The following is a 19929-nucleotide window of genomic DNA, read 5'->3' as shown; positions in this document are numbered from 1 at the left end:
TATCAAGGTAAGATGGCCTTAACGACATGTTAGTTCGGATAGATTAAAATCCAGAATGTACATATATACGGAACTGTAAAAACTAACAATGTAAACCTGTAAAGTAACAAACCCTATATACGTTGTGCTGTCACGTATATATATATATACACAATGGTTGTAGAAACTTCTATTATACTTAAAGTATTTCAGGAAAAAACTGGTCTCTCTTGACATGTATCCACAACATCTTGTCTAAAGCTCTGTGACGCCCGATGGAACAGATACTGAGCTACATGACACTGTACTAAATACATATTCTAGAATGAGAAAGCTGTATATTGGAATAAACGGAGCCCCCTTTCTTCTCACCATGGGGTCATCTCCAACCCTCTCCAATGCCACAGTTGTGCATTAAATATATAGGTTAGTTTAACATTGTACCTAGAGTCTCAACAGGAGAATCCTTTCTACATGCAAGAAGAGAATTAGCAGAACCGAAAACACAGTTAAGCTCCATCTCTTTCTTCATTGCCATGAAATACCTCTTACTTTACAGGGCTGAGAGGTTGACAATGTGTTGACTTTGTTGAGTTATTTATTGGAGATTAAAGGCTGTTCCAAGAGGAAGTAAGTTATGGACGAAGAAGGTAAGAATGGAAGCCATTTCAAGTACTGCCAGCTAATTTCGACAACACTGAACTCACGATGCATTTTTGTTAGTCAGAAGCAGGAACTGCACGGTAGACCTTTTTAAAACTGACAAAATGGTGGTTGACCAGCGCTTTCGGTCCTTTTTGCCTTTAATTGATAACACCTGACGATAAAGAGGTACCAGGTCGGACGGGCCTATCAAGCAGAAGACCTGGTCAGACTGGTCAGTGTGTGGACCTGTTTTCGGCGGTTTGTGGGTCCGTTTTAGGGTCTGCTGGGACAGTTTCTATTGTTCATGTCACTGATATTGCCACATTCAGTCCCTCAAACCTTGATTAAAACCCTTAACAGTGTGCCTTTTCAAGTTCAAAACTGCCCCGATTTATAAATGTGGGCCACTTTTTTAGCTATCTGATTCTCTAGGGGGGGGGCTGCTTTTATTCTGCTTATTTTCTGTCCCAGCCCGAGCCTGAAGCAGAGTGTCAGCGACATTAGTGTGCAAGAGAATGCCCAGGTTAGCAATCACACCTCCCAGCAGCTTAATGTATATATGGTGTATAACATGAAAGACGGGTGGGCATGCCAAAAGGCATAGGGGAAGTATAAGATGGTGATCCCTAGAGTCAATAAAGGATCGCCTTTAGTCGCTCCATGGGCCACAGCGGTGCAGCAGTCATCAGTGGTGGCTCCTCCGCTAAGGCAGAGGAGTGTCGCCCAACTGCTTCAGTGGCAGCTGAATACAAAAAACAAAAGGATAATAAGTTTACGTTATTATCATTTTGCTTTTTGTATTCAAGTTGCAGTTGATGGGGAGGGGCTGGGATGGGCTGGGCTCGGAAAGGAGGAGTGATAGCAGCACCAACACTGCGCATGACGCTTTGGCCAGCCGGCTCGGGCCGGTCAAAGCATCATGCGCACTGTGCATGTTCTCCACCCAGGCTGCACTACAGCCTGATGGAGAACATGCCCAGCCTGCCAACCCCTGTCTGAATTCCAAACACCGGTGCTCAGACCAATCACAACGCTGTTAAGGAAGCTTTGTGATTGGCCAGAGGATTCTAGGATGCTGTGTGCTTCACTTCCTGGTTTCGGCGAACGGACGAGAGGCGTAGGTCATGGTTGTACACAAGGGGGTGAGGGGATCATCCTACCAGTCGTCCAGTTCTCGCAGGAAGCGAGCCTGGATGCTCCACCCCCACAGCTCCACACTGAAACTCTGAGCCACTTGCTGTGTGTCTGTGAAACTGTGAAATCAGAAAGAAGGAAGCTGCTGAGAACTGTTTTTAATGATTTAAACATCCGCACCTGCAGACAGGCGGCGACAAGTTGGCTGGGTGCCGCATCAAACATTTTAATATGCAGGGGGGTAAAATTTATGATAGCTGTAGAAAGCTTACTTATAAACGAGGGCAAAGACTGAAGGCTTGGTGCCACAAAGGAAGTATGTGGAATTTTAAGAACTGAAAAAGTTTTAAATGAAATGTGTTTTATATGCTTTATGGTTTGTGAAAACCAAATAAAGTTATTTTTTGACTGACTGACTGACTGACATACAGGTATGAGGCATGCCGTCATCAGGGCATGCATCACTGGTCTTAAAAACACCACTGGATCGGGAACACCCTCTTTGTTCTTCTGCCACGTGACTCGGAGGAACGAGACATACCTATTACTAGTGGCTGACTTCAACCCTGTGAAATGGCATAAATTGGGCCTTGATCCATCTGGCACAGTGGGCAAACTGTTGGCAGTGATGGCTACATCACTTACTTTTTTATGCATCCTCATTAAGGGGTACATTTGTCTACGGCCCATATTTTAAAGGATTGTTTGCCAGCAAGCATGTTGTGGCATGCTCTAACAGTGAGAGGTCAGACAGCTATCTTGTTCTAGTTTTCGGCCTTTACAAACTAGGTATTTGAGGCCCCAACAATTGTAGCCTAGCAGTCCCACAAGCTAGCTGTCAGGAATTCAGAACTTCAAAGACCCTGTTAGCTTTGGGCTGGTAGTCACTGCAAACTGCACCATGACCCATCAAGAACATGGGTTCTTGATAGGTCACTTCCCCTCCGCACAGCACCGCCTGTGTGTCCTTGCCCCAGCTGCCACTGCTGAGGAAGTTCGAGGCCCTCCTCCACCCGCAGGCTACCACCTGTGCCTCATCCCTGGTGGCCAGTGGTAGGCCCTAGGTTTGTATCATCATCTGTATCTTTATTGAATTGCCTTATTGTTATTTTGGTATCTGTGACTGCTATTGTCTGTTTTCCCCCGGTGCCTGTATTTGGTCCATGCCCTCTCTTCCTTCTGTTCCCCACGCTGTCCCTGTGTTTCTCTGCCCGTTTTTGCCTTCTGTTTCCTTCGTTGCCCCGTGTTTCTCTGCCTGTTTTTGCCTTCTGTTCCCTTGTTGCCCCCGTAATTCTGTGCCCGTTTTTGGCTTCTGTTCCCTTGTTGCCCCCGTAATTCGGTGCCCTTCCACCTTCTGCTCCCTTTGTCACTGCTCCTGCTCCAGCCGCTGCGGCCCGCTCCCCTGACCGCCCATTCGCTGCCCCTGCCCTGCCTCCCACCTCCAAGTTGCTCCTCCCTCCCACCTCCCCATATATGGCGGCCGCTGCGCAGTGACGAGAGCGACCCTTGACCCTGCTAAGTAGGTCGCTCCCCCTCCACACACCACCGCCTGTGTGTCCTTGCCCCAGCTGCCGCTGCTGAGGAAGTTCGAGGCCCTCCTCCACCCGCAGGCTACCACCTTCGCCTCATCCCTGGTGGCCAGTGGTCGGCCGTAGGTTTGTATCATCAGCTGTATCTTTATTGTATTGCCTTATTGTTATTTTGGTGTCTGTGAACGCTGTTGTCTGTTTTCCCCCGGTGCCTGTATTTGGTTTGTGCCCTCTCTTCCTTCTGTTCCCCTCGCTGTCCCCGTGTTTCTCTGCCCATTTTTTGCCTTCTGTTCCCTTCGTTGCCCCTGTGTTTCTCTGCCCGTTTTTGCCTTCTGTTCCCTTGTTGCCCCCGTAATTCGGGGCCAGTTTTTGCCTTCTGTTCCCTTGTTGCCCCTGTAATTTGGTGCCCTTCTGCCTTCTGCTCCCTTCGTCGACCCTCACCGCTCCCACTCCAGCCGCTGCGTCCCGCCACCCTGATCGCCCATTCGCTGCACCTTCCCTGCCTCCCGCCTCCTAGCTGCTCCTCCCTCCCACCTCCCCATATATGGCGGCCGCTGTGCGGCCGCGCCGCTGGTGCACCTAAGATGCGCCTAAGGCAAGCCCGTCTGCGCCCGTTCGCGCCTGGACCGCGCCCAATGCCAGAACCCCTGTTCCCCGCGCCCGTCACGACGACCACCGCCGCTAGGATGCCTGCACACTCCACGCTCTCAACTCCGGACGGACCCACACCTGCTTCAAAGCCGCCCCGAAACGCACACAGTGTCCCTTCACCTGCCGGAATTGCAGCTACACCAGCCTCAGAGCCGCCGAACCACCCGCCAAGAAAGGCCACAATCACCTCCGATGCATCCTACGGAACACATGCTCCGCATGCAAACATGCCGTCGAGCTCTGGGATCTGCTCGAAACTTCATCCCCGGACGTCGCCTTCCTGACAGAGACCTGGATGAACAACTCCTCCGCACCCGACATTGCCATTGCCATCCCAGGCGGCTACAAGATCACCCGGAGAGACCACACCAATGAAGTCGGAGGAGGAATCGCCATCATCCACAAGAACAGCATCAGGGTCTCGACCAGCACCGACGACACTCTCAGCACCACATGTATTTCCAGATCTACACAGACCCCAACTCCACCCTCAGAGGCACCCTCGTACCTCACACTCGCCACCGTCCCTCGCATTCGAAGAACAACCACCCGCAGGAGATCCTTCTCCCACCTCGCCGCCAAGACCTGGAACACCCTCCCACTGAGTCTACGACAGACCCAAGACCTGCTGACCTTCAGGAGGCTACTCAAGACCTGGCTGTTTGACCAGTAGTGCCCCCCCCTCCCAGCGCCTTGAGACCGTTGCGGGTATGTAGTGTGCTCTACAAATGACTGATTGATTGATTGATTGATTGATTGATTGATTGATTGATTGATTTAAGAACATAGGGGAGAGAAATAAAGCTGACTTTGCATGAGGTGGCAGTGGTACAGGGCATAAACTTTATAATTAGAGCTTGCAACTGGTTTTGCTACTTCTCAGGCCATTCCCCAATATGCCAAATTGCACAGTACTTATACCAGTTAAAGTGGGGACTAGCAAGCCTGAAATATTGCAGTTGCCAGGCTAAGCTAGGGCATCAGCTACTGCTACCACTATCATGTGCTCCATTGCGATTTACCATATCCAAACTAACATGTTCCTACTATGCACTCCCTTCTTAGGACAGATTTGCAAAATATGTATTTTATTTGCAATCAGATTTGCAATGGGCCATATACGAGTATCTGTCATACTTGGTTACTCATATGGATAGACTACTATCCCCAGTGCTGGGAATAGGTCCTCACTGTACTACTTTACAAACCTCAGGGTGCTAAAAGTACTAGTCGGGACAACAGGTTCTGTTCTTCCATGATAGGCAGTACGCAATATCACATAGTCTTATGGTGCGGTAACTGCATAATTTTCTAATATTCCAACTTCAATCAATAATATAGTTATGAGATTATCCAGAAACCTTGGAGGTCATCCACCGGATCTGATTATGTATGGGGCCGAGTTGGGGAGAAGGGGCTGACCTGCCAGTTGTCTTTGCCTCGAGCCCTACCTCTGGTGCCCATGATGTTTCTTGGGGTGTGACCAAATTGTTATGGGGTGCCCCCGCAGGGACAATGCACTAAGCGGCTGCATGGGTGTTGCCTTCATAATGGTTCTCAAATGCTATAGTGCCCTTGAGGTTATCATCAAACCTTTTTACAGGAAGGTCCTTTGGATATGCGACTGATTAGAGGGGGTAATGACCTGTCGGTTGTCCTGGCCTTCTAACCCTACCTCTGGTGCTCATGATGTTTCTTGGGGTGTGACCAAATTGTCACGGGTGCCCCAGCAGGGACAATGCACTAAATGGGTCCCTTGGTCTTGCCTTAGGAATGGTACTCAGATGTTACAGTGCCCTTGAGTTTATCAACAAAACCCTTTAACAGAGAGGTTCTTTAGGGTATGGGACTGGTTAGAGTGTGGGCTGACCTGCCCTTGATATTTCTTGAAGCATGGCTAAAGTGTCGTTGGGTGCCCCGGCAGGGACAAGTTGCTTGCATTAGTGGGTCCTTCATCAGGAAAATACACTAGTTGAATTTAAAAAATGCATCAATCAATAGACAAAAAGGAGTTTGTCAAAAGTTTGAACTGAACACTGGTCCCGCCACAAATAAAACCCAAAGTTTAGTCTTACATTCATTATTTATATGCAATATGCGAAAAACCAAGCCCTTGGATGACAGCGTAACCAAATGACAATATGAGGTATCTGGGCTCCTAAAGAATAGAGCAGGATACCTACTCAATGGTAACTATTGGAATCAAGGGGCAAATTACCAAGGGCATTAGCGGGACTTTTTCCCGCTAATGCCGCGATAATTTTATCGCCCTATTACCAAGCTGTCACTAACACCAATTAGTGCCAGCTTGTAGGCGATAGCGGGCATTTAGGGGCCCACCTTGCATGTCAGCGATAATTATCGTTAATGACATGCAAAGTGGGCGTGCCAAGATGTTAGCGACTGAAAACAGTCGCTAACATCTCTAACTCCTATTAACAACTTTTGGAAATATTCGCGCTAAGCGCAAATATCTCCAAAAGCTAACGCCTGCTAAAAGCAGTTCTTAGCCATGTTATCCAATGGAAGGTGGATAACATGGCTAAGAGCATTGTCACGATAATGCAGGAATATCACTGATTTTTCAGCGATATTCATGCATTTCGCAGGATTTTTACCGCTTTTGAGATAAACCTTGATAATATCAAGGTATCTCAGAGGTAAAAATCCTTGGTGCTCGGCTATATTTTTTTCCCGCTAACCAAGCAATAGCGATATTTATCGCTATTGCTTGGTAATATGCCCCCAGTTCTATATGTAAGCGTATCTTATAGGACACAAAGGTCCAAAGTTCCACGCCAGGGACTGGATTCTCAAGAGGGTGGATCATAGTTGGTCACAGGGCACATGCGTTGAGAGGTCTTGGGATGTCAGACTTCACCAACGGGCCATTTATGCATATACCTCAATGCGTGTCTTCATTATTGCCAAGCCGCAGTGAGGCTTTCATCTGTACATCAGTGTTTAATGGAGATGACAATCGTAAAATATCTCATCAAAATAGCTCGCACCTAGCATGGATTTATTTAATGACTCATTGGCTGAGAAATGGAAACAAATAGATCATGGGGGCGATATCCAGGTAGGTGCTGATGAGGAGGGGGAGGGCGAGTCGCTAGTAACCTCCTCGCCCAGTGGTGGACATTTTCACAGAAAAGAAGGGGATACCCAAAAATGTGGCTACTTTGCTGGTTTGGCCCCTTGATGGGGTAATGAGTATCTAGGCCTGGGGCTCACTGGAGGGACGACTGACCTGCTAGTGGTCCTGGACCTTTCAGCCCTACCCTAGGTTGCCTGGGAATTTGGGATTGATTATTAATGTGCACTTCGCTTGGAGGCCTGTCAGACCACCAGGTGCCCTGGCAGAGACAGTGTGTTATGCGGTTCTGGGGTGGTGTGTGCGTTTGTTTTGATTTGTATGTCACTTTTCAAACCTCACCTAGTCAAGGATGGAATTTGAACAAGTGAATGTTGATGGTTTTATTTGCCTCTGCCTTGGTGGAGAACGAACAGAAATTGTTGGCACAGGGTGCCTGCCTCTGTGGGGGATGAAAATAGAAGATGCTTTGCAGTCTGCAATGCGGCCATTGGTAGGGGCATACAACTGGGGGAGTTGATCCTCAATATCAAACAGTTTACCACTGCTGTGTCATGGCTGAATGTATTTTGTCACATGCTATACAACCTGTGTGAAGCGTTTACTTGCTTTTCATATCACTGATGTATTTAACTGTCTTCCATTCCATGACTGAATTTTAAGAGATTAAAGGCCATATGTATGAAAGTTTGGTTTTGCGATTCTCAAATAGCGATTTTTTGGTAATCGCGATTTGAGAATCGCAAAACTCTATGTATGTAGGATTTGCAAATAATTTTGTGAATCCTACATATTCCTTAATTGCGAATTGCAAATTGCAATTCCCAATTAAGGAATACCTCCCCATTCAATCGTATGGGCCTAGAGGCCCACAGGAATGAATGGGAAGACATTCTCAATATGCGATTCTCAATTAGAGAATCGCAAATTGAGAATGCAATTTCAAGGGTGCCAGGGTGTCAATAGGACACCCTTTTGCATCCTTGAAATGTGCATGTGTGCACATGTGGCACACATACATGCCCTGAGGGCATCTATGTGCGTCACATGGAACTTTGAAAAATGCAAAAAAGTGCATTTATCATAGAAATCGCAAATTACCACCAACTTGATGTGGGTGGTAATTTGCAATTCCTTAAGCCCAAATTACACTATTTCTGGGCCTCTTACATTGCATTTATGGAATCGATTCCCTAAATGCAATCGCAAAATAAGGAATCGCAAATTTTGTGATTCCTTAATTTGCGAGGCAGTTTTACCTTAATACATCCAACTTGGCTAAAGTGCGATCGCAAATGACAAAATTCTGCAAATTTCGGCATTTGCGATTGCAATTTTGAATGATACATATGGCCCTAAATAGCTAAGCCGTGGAAAAACACATACCTGGGTGTCTGTATCCTCTTTCTTGTTTTCAATCAATCAATCACAGAACTTGTAAAGCGCACTACTTACCCGCGAGGGTCTCAAGGCGCTGCGGGTGGGGGAGGTGGCTACTGCTCGAAGAGCCAGGTCTTGAGGAGCTTCCTGAAGGTGAGCAGGTCCTGGGTCTGCCGCAGGTGGGTGGGGAGGGTGTTCCAGGTCTTGGCAGCGAGGAAGGAGAAGGATCTGCCTCCGAAGGTGGTACGCTAGATTCGTGGGACGTCGGCGAGGGCGAGGCTGGCGGAGCTGTGGAGTGCTTTGTGAGTGTGGGTGAGGAGCTTGAAGGTGATCCTCTTGTTGATGGGGAGCCAGTGAAGGTCTCTGAGGTGGGGGGTGATGTGGCTGCGTCGGGGGAGGTTGAGGATCAGATGGGCCGAGACGTTCTGGATGCGTTGTAGTCGCTGTAGGTGTTTGGTCAGGATTCCCGCGTAGAGTGCGTTGCCGTAGTCCAGCCGGCTGCTGACGAGGGCTTGGGTCACTGTTCTTCTGGTTTCGATCGGGATCTACTTGTTGATCCTGCGAAGCATGCGGAGGGTGTAGTAGCAGGAGGAGGAGACGGCGCTGACCTGCTTGGACATGGAGAGGGAGGAGTCGAGGATGACTCCCAAGTTGCGTGCGTGGTCCGTGGGTGTCGGTGCTGTTCCTCGTGTTGTCGGCCACCAGGAGTCGTCCCAGGCAGACGTCTTGTCTGAGTTCAGCTTCAGACGGCTGCTCCTCATCCACTCGGCGACGGCCTTCATTCCCTCATGGAGGTTGGTTTTGGCGGTGTGAGGGTCCTTGGTGAGGGAGAGGGTTAGCTGAGTGTCTTCGGCGTTGGAGATGATGTTCAGGTTGTTTTGGAATAGGAGGGGTGAGCTGTTCCTGGCCACAGTGTGGAGTTAGCGATTGGAACTTAATTAGCACACTGTAGTATTTGCCCCTTCCCACACATCTTTAATGATGTCAAGCCCTTTTACACCTTAGAAGCTTAAAAAGTGCCAACTGCCCCGATAAAGGATATACCTTGATTCACCGAATCTTAGAACAAGGATCCGGGATTTCATTGAATTGTGAATTGCAAATGTGGACATCATTGAAATTTCAACTTTAAGGGTGTCTACAAACACTTAAAGAGCTTTTTTCCAGCCCATCTCTACATGCAAACTTAAATCTAAGCAGGCCACTATGAATAGGGTAGTCTGCTGCAGTACAATAGCACAGTGTTTAAGGGCACAGGACACATATTTTATCATGAGGCAGAAGTTTTTCCACAAGGAAAAAAAATCACATGACGAACAAAAGAGGAATAAAGTGTGTAAACGCACATTTCCCCCAAAACCGTACTTGCGGACAATCTGTGGGTCTGACAGGCAAATACAAAAGAAACTATGAAAGTTGTAGTTTTTCACTTGGTATGGGATTTGAGAATAAAAGATGCAGGAGGCACTTTCCAATGATAGACTAGCTTTACTAACTTTTTGTGACTCAAGATTTTAGTGGTTAATGGTTTGGTGTGTCGCACATTTTCTCACAGAAGATAGCTAGGGCTGGATGTACTAAGCCTTTTACCAGCCACAAACCCTCCAATTCAGTGTTGCCAACTATTAAAATGCTTTTTCATACGTACTAATCCCATTTTAGGAGTCTGTAAATATTTTTGACTCTTTGACATACAATTCCAAATAAATACCAATTAAGTATCAAGAAGGAGTGAGATGTCGGTACCCCTTACTAATAAAGAATTGGTATCATATACCTCAATGTTTTGCAAGCGAAATCCAGTAGCAAAACATCGAACATTAACTGATACCTCCAAGGAGACGGTAATGCATTCGCTTAAGGGAAGTAAATGTGCAAACGTTTGTTCAAGAGGGGGCACTGTTCCAAAGGACCACTGCTAACTCTTAAAAACACCTTAAACAAGCATTTGCAATGCAATAGGTCTCGCATTAGAAAAGTTTGAGCTTTTAGTATTGTAAATGGCAATGTTTTTTTTTTTATGCAGTAGTTAAGTTTTGTATGTATAAAAATGAGCACCTTGAAGGAGTGAAGGGTTTCAAACTAATAATAAAAGCATATACAGACAATAAATGACACACACAAATGGGGAACGGTGCTGTCAGGAAACTGCAGTTAATTTATATACATGCCTTGCAGGGGCACCTTCAGGATGCTTTAACTTCAGTGCTCCCAGGCCCCACGCAGCTTTAGCGTGCTCATTAGGAGGTTATGCCTATTTCTTGGTGCATTTCCACAGAGCACTTTGGTATTCCCCCGCAGCCCTACAGGCCTGTATGCTGCTCCAGGTTGTCTCGTTTTAATTGTTTCACCTTGGCTGCCCCTCCCTCTGACCCAACCTCAGTAGGGGAGCCCCCCACTTTACGACACCTCCAGATTCACATTGGTCACCTACTTCTGGCTCTATCAGCCCTCATACCGGTCCCTCTCTCATCAAAACAGCCTTTCACGTGAGGATCAGAGCCGCTTGGTAGATTATGGCGGTGCTCCAAGCGCAAAGTGTATGATCTACCTCAGCCAGCTGGGCACTCAGCTGCTCCTCCCGCTGCGCAGTATTTGAACTCCTAAGAAGGCTTCAACTATAGGCGACTCATGATGACTACTGCAGACGACGCGGTGGAACTTCAGGGCTTAAGGGCTGCTCGGCGGGGCCGTCCAGTAGCTGCCTGCACCCTGGCGCAATGATTAATTGAGTGCAGAGGCGGAAGGCAGGCAGCTCAGCTGACAGCACAGGGGCCTTTGCAAGCTGCAGCAGGCAGTGCGATGGTGCGGGCCTGAGCCCGGTACAAACGGAACATCGCCGCCGGCCTGCGACCAGGAAGTCAGGCAGGCCGGGCGGGACAACCGGAAACAGGAAGTAGGAGGGAGGGAGCCTACCCCGCCTCCTACGGAAGAGCCGCGGCTGTTTGGAGCACCGGAGCAGGCAGGAGCAGTGCTTAATTTGTAAAATATGAAGTGCAGGTGCTGAACATTTTTTCAGAGACCACACCCACTTTTTAGGGCTCCGCCCACTCTCGACACTGGCTCCACCCACATGTTCACGTGGCACTGCTAATAGTCAAATATAATACCAGATCTGAATTTCAGAAAGGGAGCCTTCGTAAGGTTTTGATAGGAGGTTCCCTGTGGCATGAACCATTTTGAAAAAGATGAAAACAAATGTGCATTTAAAGCACAAGTTTGGAATAAGAAGGCCGTGCCATGGGAAAAATTCAGAAAGCAGGAAACCACAGCATAAATGGAAACACTAAAGTCATTGGGGGAAAGAAAGTAATTTCATTATGGCAGCTAGAAATAGGTTCCTGCTTCTCAACAGAACTCAGAAAATGTGAGGAATGGAAGCATATGCAATTTACCCCTGGCCAACAAATCAAAGAATTTTAGCATCACTTTATTTTGCACTAAGAGGCAAGACGTGGTGTATATGTCAAGTATAAAACAATATGTTCCCTGATACTTGGACTCGTAAAATGTTTGAAATGTGGAAGAGGTTGTATTTTAAAATAATTCAACATTAACTTTTGCCAAAAGCAATCAGGCTTCGCAGCACACAGCGCTCCTTTCCGTAAGTAGTTACAGAATGTCTTTGATAAGACAGTAAATCACTCGAGGAGTCGGGGTGGGGGAAGAGGTCAGTCCTTCTCTTGCAGGGCTGTGCGCACATCGGATAGTCAGATCGATGCCACCATGCAGCCCCTGCATGCACTCGTTTGCAGTTGGAACAGTCTATGCTGGGGTTGAGGATACATTTGTAGTTTAGAGGTTTACCCCCACCTATGAGTGTGATATCTGATATGCATTCTCCTGTAGGTTTATGGGACCTTTTTGCCGCAGTGGAAGTGCCCCTGCAGCCAGCTGCTGCATCCACCATGGCACCATCTATAGGTTCACCGACCGTGGCCTGTGTCCACCAATGAACATCCCGTCTTATCAGCGCCTGGAGCCAGGCCTTGTGGTGCATCCGTATGTGTCGCTGACTGCCCGTGCCATGCAACAGTCTGGGCAAGCTTCACGGGCTGCTGTGCGCAGTCCCCCTGCTCCTGCCGGGTGTGAAGAGCAGCTCACCTACTGTACAGTTTAGTTTCTAAGCATATCAATATACCGGCGATTTGCATTGCGAACTCACTTTAAATCAGTAATTCGGCCAAGCGTAAATGTAAGGGAATCCCGGAATCATTATTCATACCGGAATAAACTAAGTGTGGGATAACGTCGAGTACTGATAACATCAGACGACTACTCACTCTGCCTAGTAGTACTAGTGCGTAATTGAAAGTTTAGTGCGTGCTTCTGTGCTTCATTTTTATTTCTCACTGTTATCGAGGATGGTGGGGCCGGTCAGCAGGCCAGGACACACACACACACTGAGTACTGGTGGCTGCAGTAGTAGTACTCCTGAGTGCCACAACCAGACGGCAGCCAGCAAGGCACAGTGTAGTGACCGGTCCGTCACGCCACCACCACCACAGTGCACAGGACAGCACACCAGTACTGGACAGCACACAACAGCCCAGGCCAGCTCCCAAGTTTGTCGACGTCGGCACACTCGTTGGTGGGGACTCGGGAGTGGGGACTCGGGCCGGGGCGGCTAAGGCCAGGATAAGGGCTAAGTACTCACTGACTAACTTACTTAAATAAATCGTCGTGAGTCTCTCAGCGCAGGCAGCGCGGTTATGCTGGGGCGTGGCTCATTAGCTCATCATGGCTGCCTGCAACTGGTGACTGGGCAGAGCCAAAGTCAAAAAAATCTGCGCGCACACTCCGCACAACCCCCGACTGGCCCCAGCCCCAAACCCCCATCAGAACCAGGGCAGCTCGCTCCAGTCCAGGACCAGCCCCCACCAACTTCCGCGGCCGGCCCGCCCACCTGGCAAAACAGAAACTATCTCAACAACTCTTCTCTGGCTGGCCGCGCCGAAACGAAAGTTACGATTCTATGAAACAGAAACAAACACTGAGTGACTGCACAAGTGCACATTATATATGTTTTTTTATTTAATCATACTGCATAATATATATATTGTATTTATTAATTATCGGAAGGGCTCACTCAGTCAGTCCCTGCCAACAACGGTGCAACTTGCAAGTACTAAAGAGAGAGAAGACGCCCCGGCCCGTCACGCCGGTGAGTGTGTTGATTCGTGACGATTTGAAATTGACACACATGATGAGATTCGGGCGGCGGGGCGCAGGATAATAATTGACACTGACACTGACTGAATCTCAGAATGCACAAGACAGACACAGTAGACACCACCACACGCACGCTGCGGGGCGAGCCAGGCCTGCAGTGCACAGAGCAGAAGAAGCAAGCAACTGCAAGCGCAAGCAGCAGGTGAACAATGACGCACAGCAGAAACTTCATAGACCCGGCCCTGACATTTAAGTGCCGGTGCTAAGTACCGGCACAAATTAAGCACTGCAGGAGCCTACCCTGCGCCCCGGTGCCAAAGGAGGGAGGAAGAGTCCTGCTGCCGGGCCCTGCAGCTGCCGATGATGAGAGCCGCCGCACCAAGGAAGACGCCGGCCTGCAACCAGGAAGTCAGGCAGGCCGGGCGGGACAACCGGAAACAGGAAGTAGGAGGGCGGGAGCCTACCCCGCCTCCCACGGAAGAGCTGCGGCTGTTTGGAGCACCGGAGCAGGCAGGAGCCTACCCTGCGCCCCAGTGCCGAAGGAGGGAGGAAGAGTCCTGCTGCCGGGCCCTGCAGCTGCTGATGAGGAGAGCCGCCGCACCAAGGAAGCCGGTGAGTGGGGCTTCGCCTTGTTGCTGAGCTGCGAGGGCGGGGGGCATGTGTGTGTGCGCGCGTGCGGCGGCGGGGGGCTGTGTATGTGTGTGAGCGTGCGTGTGTGTATGTGTCTTGGAGTCTGTGTGTATGCGTGTGTGTGTGTGTGACTGTGGGGGGGGTGTGTGTGTAGGTGCGGCGGCAACGGGGGTGTGTGTGTGTGCCTGTGTATGCGTGTGCCTGTGTATGCGTGTGGCTGTGTATGCGTGTGGCTGTGCGCATGCGTGAATGTGGGTGCGCGTGCACGCAGTGAAATCCAGCCGCAGAGAAGCGCGTGGCACTTTCTTGTCCTTCATTCCCCCGAGTCAGCTAGCTATAAGTCTCCAACCTGGACGCATCCTTTGGATGCGAATTCCAGGCGAGACCTAAAAAGGGATACGTTATTTTAAAAGTAGCTCAATGAACAGTAAGGAAAACGGGAAAAAGTTTGCTCTCTTGTAAAGCTGCCATAAAAATGGTGGTCTTCTGACCACAGCAGGCCGCCATCCATGTGATGGCCTTGATTAGTAGTGAGTGCAATTTGTGACATACCTCAATATTCATAAAGTAGGCCAGATTGCAAGCCACTGTGATTTGGAATATTAATAACCGACCTATTAGCGCAACAGTTGGTTCTTAAAATTCTTTACAGACCACAAAAAATGTTCACAATTTGCAACCAGTGTTTTGCAAGCAGTTATTCACCCATCTGGCCCTCAATTTGTAGTCACCCAGCTAATTTATTCTCACTGCAGGCACAATCAGTCAAAATTGTCCAGTGAGATGATGAACACAGAAGCAGTGAGACTAAGGCCTTGAGTTTGAGCGGGAATTCTGAGTCCGGGAAATAAGGAGATTATTTTAGAGCAGTCATATTTGAGCACCAACAGGTTAACTTACACCAAAAATATTTTTGCAGCATTTTTTTGCTATAGTTTGTATTAAAATGACAGTGCAGAATGATATTGTATATTCTTTAGAATGAGCTAGTCGTGTCAGTGCTCATAGTTACTTACATACAAGTCGAATGGCATGTCTACTCTTCCTCAACTTAGGTCTTGGTCTTTTGGGGCACAGATTGGACACGTTAGCTATTTTTGTCATTTTCTTTTCCCTGCCCAGTTACTAGATAGCAAGCTGAGTCCAAAGGATGTTTAACAAATGACAAGCACAATGGCTAACCTGTCTGTATATTTCTGTGGCTTACATCATTTGTGGTTTCGATTCAAAATTAGTACATAAGTGCTCTCCCTGTCTTCATTTAACATCTCTTCTTCTAAACCTCTTTCCTACTTTCTTCTAAATCCCATTAGCGTGCAAGGGATTTAGAATGTGTCTTAAATTTGCCATGCCCGTTTCTATATTGTTGTTACGCACTCTACCGCAACCTCTTTCTGCCGATAGAGAATGCTGGTCTGCAGCCGGGACCTCGGGTGGCACCAGTTCTCTCTCACTCTAATAAGGTATGGACTACTAGACCCCGTTTGGGATGTGCAATTTGGGCCAAATTCTACCCGTTCAGTACTTGACTCATAGTGGTTGTAAAAAGTGAGTATTCACAGGCTTCTCAGAGAGGTGAGCCTGAGGCTGGTACAAACTCAGCCCTCAGCAAACACCCACCCAACAACCTAATAACTGATGGTACAGCCCAGTGCTGATCTTTAAGAGAGATGTATCTTAATTTGCTCTGAAACTTAATAGTACACACTACAAAGCTTCAGCTACACAGAGTCTCTGATGTAGGGCCACTGTCCCTTCATGTGGATGCCTCCTATACTTCCTACTGTAGCTTTAGGGTTCCCTCGCATGGGTCACAGGCACAGGTGCAGCACTTCTTCCATCCTTCTTTTGAGCCTATCAGTGAAAGAAAGCGACAGGGAGTGATTGAGAGTAGCGAGTGTGTCTATGAGTGAGAATGAGGGAGTCAGTCATGGCCACTGGAGTTATGCAGCAGGGGAGGTCCGAATTATGCAGAAAGGTTTACTAAATCATTATTTTGTACCTTTACACATTTTAACACGGTCTGGGCACATTTTTCGCCTTGTTACTTTTACTTTAAAAGCTAAATACACGCCGGCCTGGGCTCAGGACAAACCCCCTACCGTGCGAAAATGGAGACGGGGATGGACTTGTGCCGGGGATGTCCTGGGAAGTTCCACAAGGTATGGGGAAAATGGTTGAATTTACTGTTTTTAATTAATTGTTCTGATTTTCTCATACATCGTTATACTGCCTTTCAAATGGAGAGGCTTGCTCGAGTACTTCAATCATGACAGTGGTTTTTTTTGCTGTCTGTTAGAGATGGTCTCTGATTTACTATGCAATTGTATGTTGTCCTTTTCTGACTTTGGTTTTTCAAATGCAAATAAACTTGATTATAAATAATAAAAAAAACTAAATACAGCAAGCAGCAACTGAAAGGTGATCAATTAACCTTTGTAAAGGACCTTCAATTTAGAGTTAGTAACGTTTAATCCCTTTGAGCTAGAATTTGTTTGTTGTTGAAATCTGCATATCATGCAGCAGATAATGGGTTAAGTGGCCTAAGTGGTGAATCTATAATTTGCAGAAAAAGCCATGGCAGCAGAATTGCATAATTCTATTGACCCTGGACAGAGAGAGTGAGAATAAATGAGAATATGAATGAGAAAGAGAAAGTGAGACTGTGGGATTGAGTAAGAGTGAGGGCAAGCGAGTGTGCATGAGGGGCAGTGAGAATAAGTGCAAATGAATGAGTGAGGCAGTATGAGGTGTTATGAAAAGGTGTGAGGGAGTTGGAGTGTGAACAAGAGTGAGTGAGAATGACTATAGGTGGCTAAATGAGTAAATGCAAGTCAGCATGAGTGAATGAGTGTGTGTGTTACTCTTGAGAGTCTGTCCCTGCCCCTGGCATAGTGGAGGTCTTTTTTGTTATACGATTCACTTACGCCAAAATCCTGGAGTTGGCATATTGGACGTAAATCTTGGCATGAAGGGTACTGCTGGGAAATTACTGAAGCTGGCACACTTGAAGTATTTCTTGGAATGTGGAAAACCCGTGGCAAAATGCTGGCACTGGCATATTGTAAATGGTTCTTGTCTTAAGGGGCTTCTTTAGCAAAAGACTGGCACTAGCATATTGGAGGTAGCTCTTGGCATAACAGGCACCTGTAGAAAAATACTGGTACTAACACAAAAGGTAATTCTTAGCCAGTGCTTAATATGTAACGAAATAAGTGCCAGGGCCCTCTTCAGCACTGCGAATGACAGTACAAACACACTTACTAACCATCGTTCTCCTACACGTGCCACAATCCAGGCTATTTTAGGCCCCCAAGCTACAAGAATGTATTTGGTGGCAGGTAGTCGTCTTTTTTAAAGCATATTGAACTAATGAACAACTGTTGTGCTCATCTATAAATTAGACCAGCCATGCCACCATGTGACAGTCTGTCATACGTGGCAGTGTTGACACTTAAGTGCTGGGCACCGGAAGCCACCGGCTCAAATTAAGCACTGCTCTTAGTATATGGGACACCTGTTGGAAAATGATGGTGCTCACATGGTGGCCATAATTCTTGGCATTTGGCGTACCTATTGCAAAATACTGGAGCTGACATATATTGTGGTAACCTTTGACATAAGGGACACCGTGTCAAATTGCTGGCATGGTAGAGGTAATTTTCTCATATTGTACACCCATAGCAAAATGCTGATGCCTGTTTAATGGAGGTAATTCCTGGGAATAGGAGGAACAAACATGGTGTGTTAGGGATGGTAATCATGACAAAAGGCTGGCCCTAACATACAAATAAACATTTTAGACATATGAGACACCTATAGTTCTTGGCAGAAGGGGTGTCATTGTAATATGTGAGGATCCCATGCCAAACAGCAAAGTTAAAAAAAAATTGGGCCAATTCCTGAGGGGAATCAAGTTTTACTGGCTTTTAACACCAATGGCTTTTGAGCAAATTTATGTGAAAATGGTGCTTTAAAATGTACTATTTGACCCCCAAGCCCCTTCTTTAAAAAAAATTATAATAATTTTTGGACAGAGAAGCTCTTGAATCTGAAGGGCTCAGGCTTGCCCGCTCACTGAAATTTGGGGCAAGCAGTAAACCCCTTTCAAAGATCACCACCCACTGCTGTTCTATGTTTTAGACCTCCACCCCAGCATATTCCGGCCTTTGCACTATTATCCGGTTGCTATATACAGTTCTTGTCGAAATACTCGTCCCACTCAGTAAATACAAATAAAAAATATAAAGAAAGGTTCAAGCCACTTGCAGCAAAGCCTACTGTTTATAACTACCTGTTGCTTCTCTGTCTTTGCCATGGTTGACACATCTTGAATGGCTGCCACATACTTGTCCAGGCCTGACAGGAAGTGCGCAACGCTCTCCTGACTGCAGGAGCCCCAGTCCGTCTGTGCTCGCAGCACCGGGAAGAAGAGCTCCGTCAAGAGGCACTTCAGGTTCTCCACCGGGCTTTCTTTTATTTCTCCACAGAAAATCTCTCGCTCCATCCTGACCGGGTCCACATCCGTGCTTGTCTAAGGGGGGGAAAGAAAATGACAATCAGCAATTTATATATCTGACCATTCGAAGAGTGCTACATATGACAGGATATTTTTTGTCATATGCAATTAAATGCAAACAAGACAGAAGTGCTACTGGTTGGCAAAAATGCTGACTTATGGGGCGATCACTGGTGGCCCAATGCTATGGGTAAAGCCCCGGAACCTAAGAGAGAAGTCAAGAACCTGGGGGTGTGGTTGGCTCCTCTCTTAGATTCTGTTTCCATACTAAAAAAAGTCGCTGCTACATGCTTTGGCATCTTACGAGGTCTTAAAGCTATTTTAAAGTTCTTTGACTCATCTACTAGGCAGCTGATAGTCCAGTCCACTGTTCTTTCTCAATTGGGCTACGTTAGTTCCTTGCTTTTGGGAGCAAATCAAGCCGAGATCTCTCGGATGCAGCGCATCCAAAATGCGTCTGCCAGAGCCTTAGTAGGTCTTCCCCGATTTTGCTCCATCACTAACACCATCCGAAGACTCCATTGTCTCCCTATGGCTCAGCGAATTCAGTTTCAGACATTATGGGCCAGATGTATCAAGATACCGTTTTGCGAATCCTAAATAGCGATTTTTTGCGAATCGCTATTTAGAATTCGCAAAACGGTATGTATGTACAAAATCTCAATTCTTTTGCGATTCCTTATTATTCTTTATTTGCGAATTCGCATTTTGCGAATTCGCAAATAAAGAATAATTTTCAATGCATTCCTATGGGCCAGGAGGCCCATAGGAATGATAGTGCAATAATTCTCAAATTGCGAATTCGCAAATTGCTAATCGCAATTTGAGAATTATTTCAAGGGTGCAGGGGTGTCTCAAAGACACCCTGCTGCACCCCTCAAATCTACATGTGTGTGCATGTGGCACTCATACATACCCTATGGGCATGTATGAGTGTCACATGCCACCCTTACAAATGCCAATTAGGGCATTTTTAAAAGAAATCGCAATTTACCACCAACTACAAGTTGGTGGTAAATTGCAATTTCTTAACACAAATTCGCAAACCATAAATGTGTCATACATATCATTTAAGGAATCACAAAATTTGCGATTCCTTAAATGCTATGTCAAAATAAGGAATCGCAAATAATTGCGATTCCTTAAATTGCGATTTTTTGATACATAACAAAAATCGCAAATCGGCCGTTTGC

General features: G+C 47.1%; 1 protein-coding gene across 1 annotated transcript in view; it reads right to left on the bottom strand.

Annotated features, from left to right (window-relative positions):
- Positions 1-1256: 1256 nt before the first annotated feature.
- Positions 1257-19929, bottom strand: part of LOC147707530 (uncharacterized) — a 106563-nt gene continuing 87890 nt past the window's right edge. Inside the window, exons 3-4 of the mRNA XM_086925655.1 lie at positions 18499-18751; positions 1257-1366 (exon numbers count right to left, since the gene is read on the bottom strand). Of these exons, the coding sequence (XP_086781781.1) occupies positions 1257-1366; positions 18499-18751 (363 nt within the window). The remainder of the gene's footprint in view (positions 1367-18498; positions 18752-19929) is intronic.

Source organism: Lissotriton vulgaris, chromosome 6 (assembly GCF_964263255.1).
Source record: "Lissotriton vulgaris chromosome 6, aLisVul1.2, whole genome shotgun sequence".
NCBI lineage: Eukaryota > Metazoa > Chordata > Amphibia > Caudata > Salamandridae > Lissotriton > Lissotriton vulgaris.
Note: the sequence above shows the minus strand (reverse complement) of the source record. Positions and strands in the feature narration are given on the sequence as shown.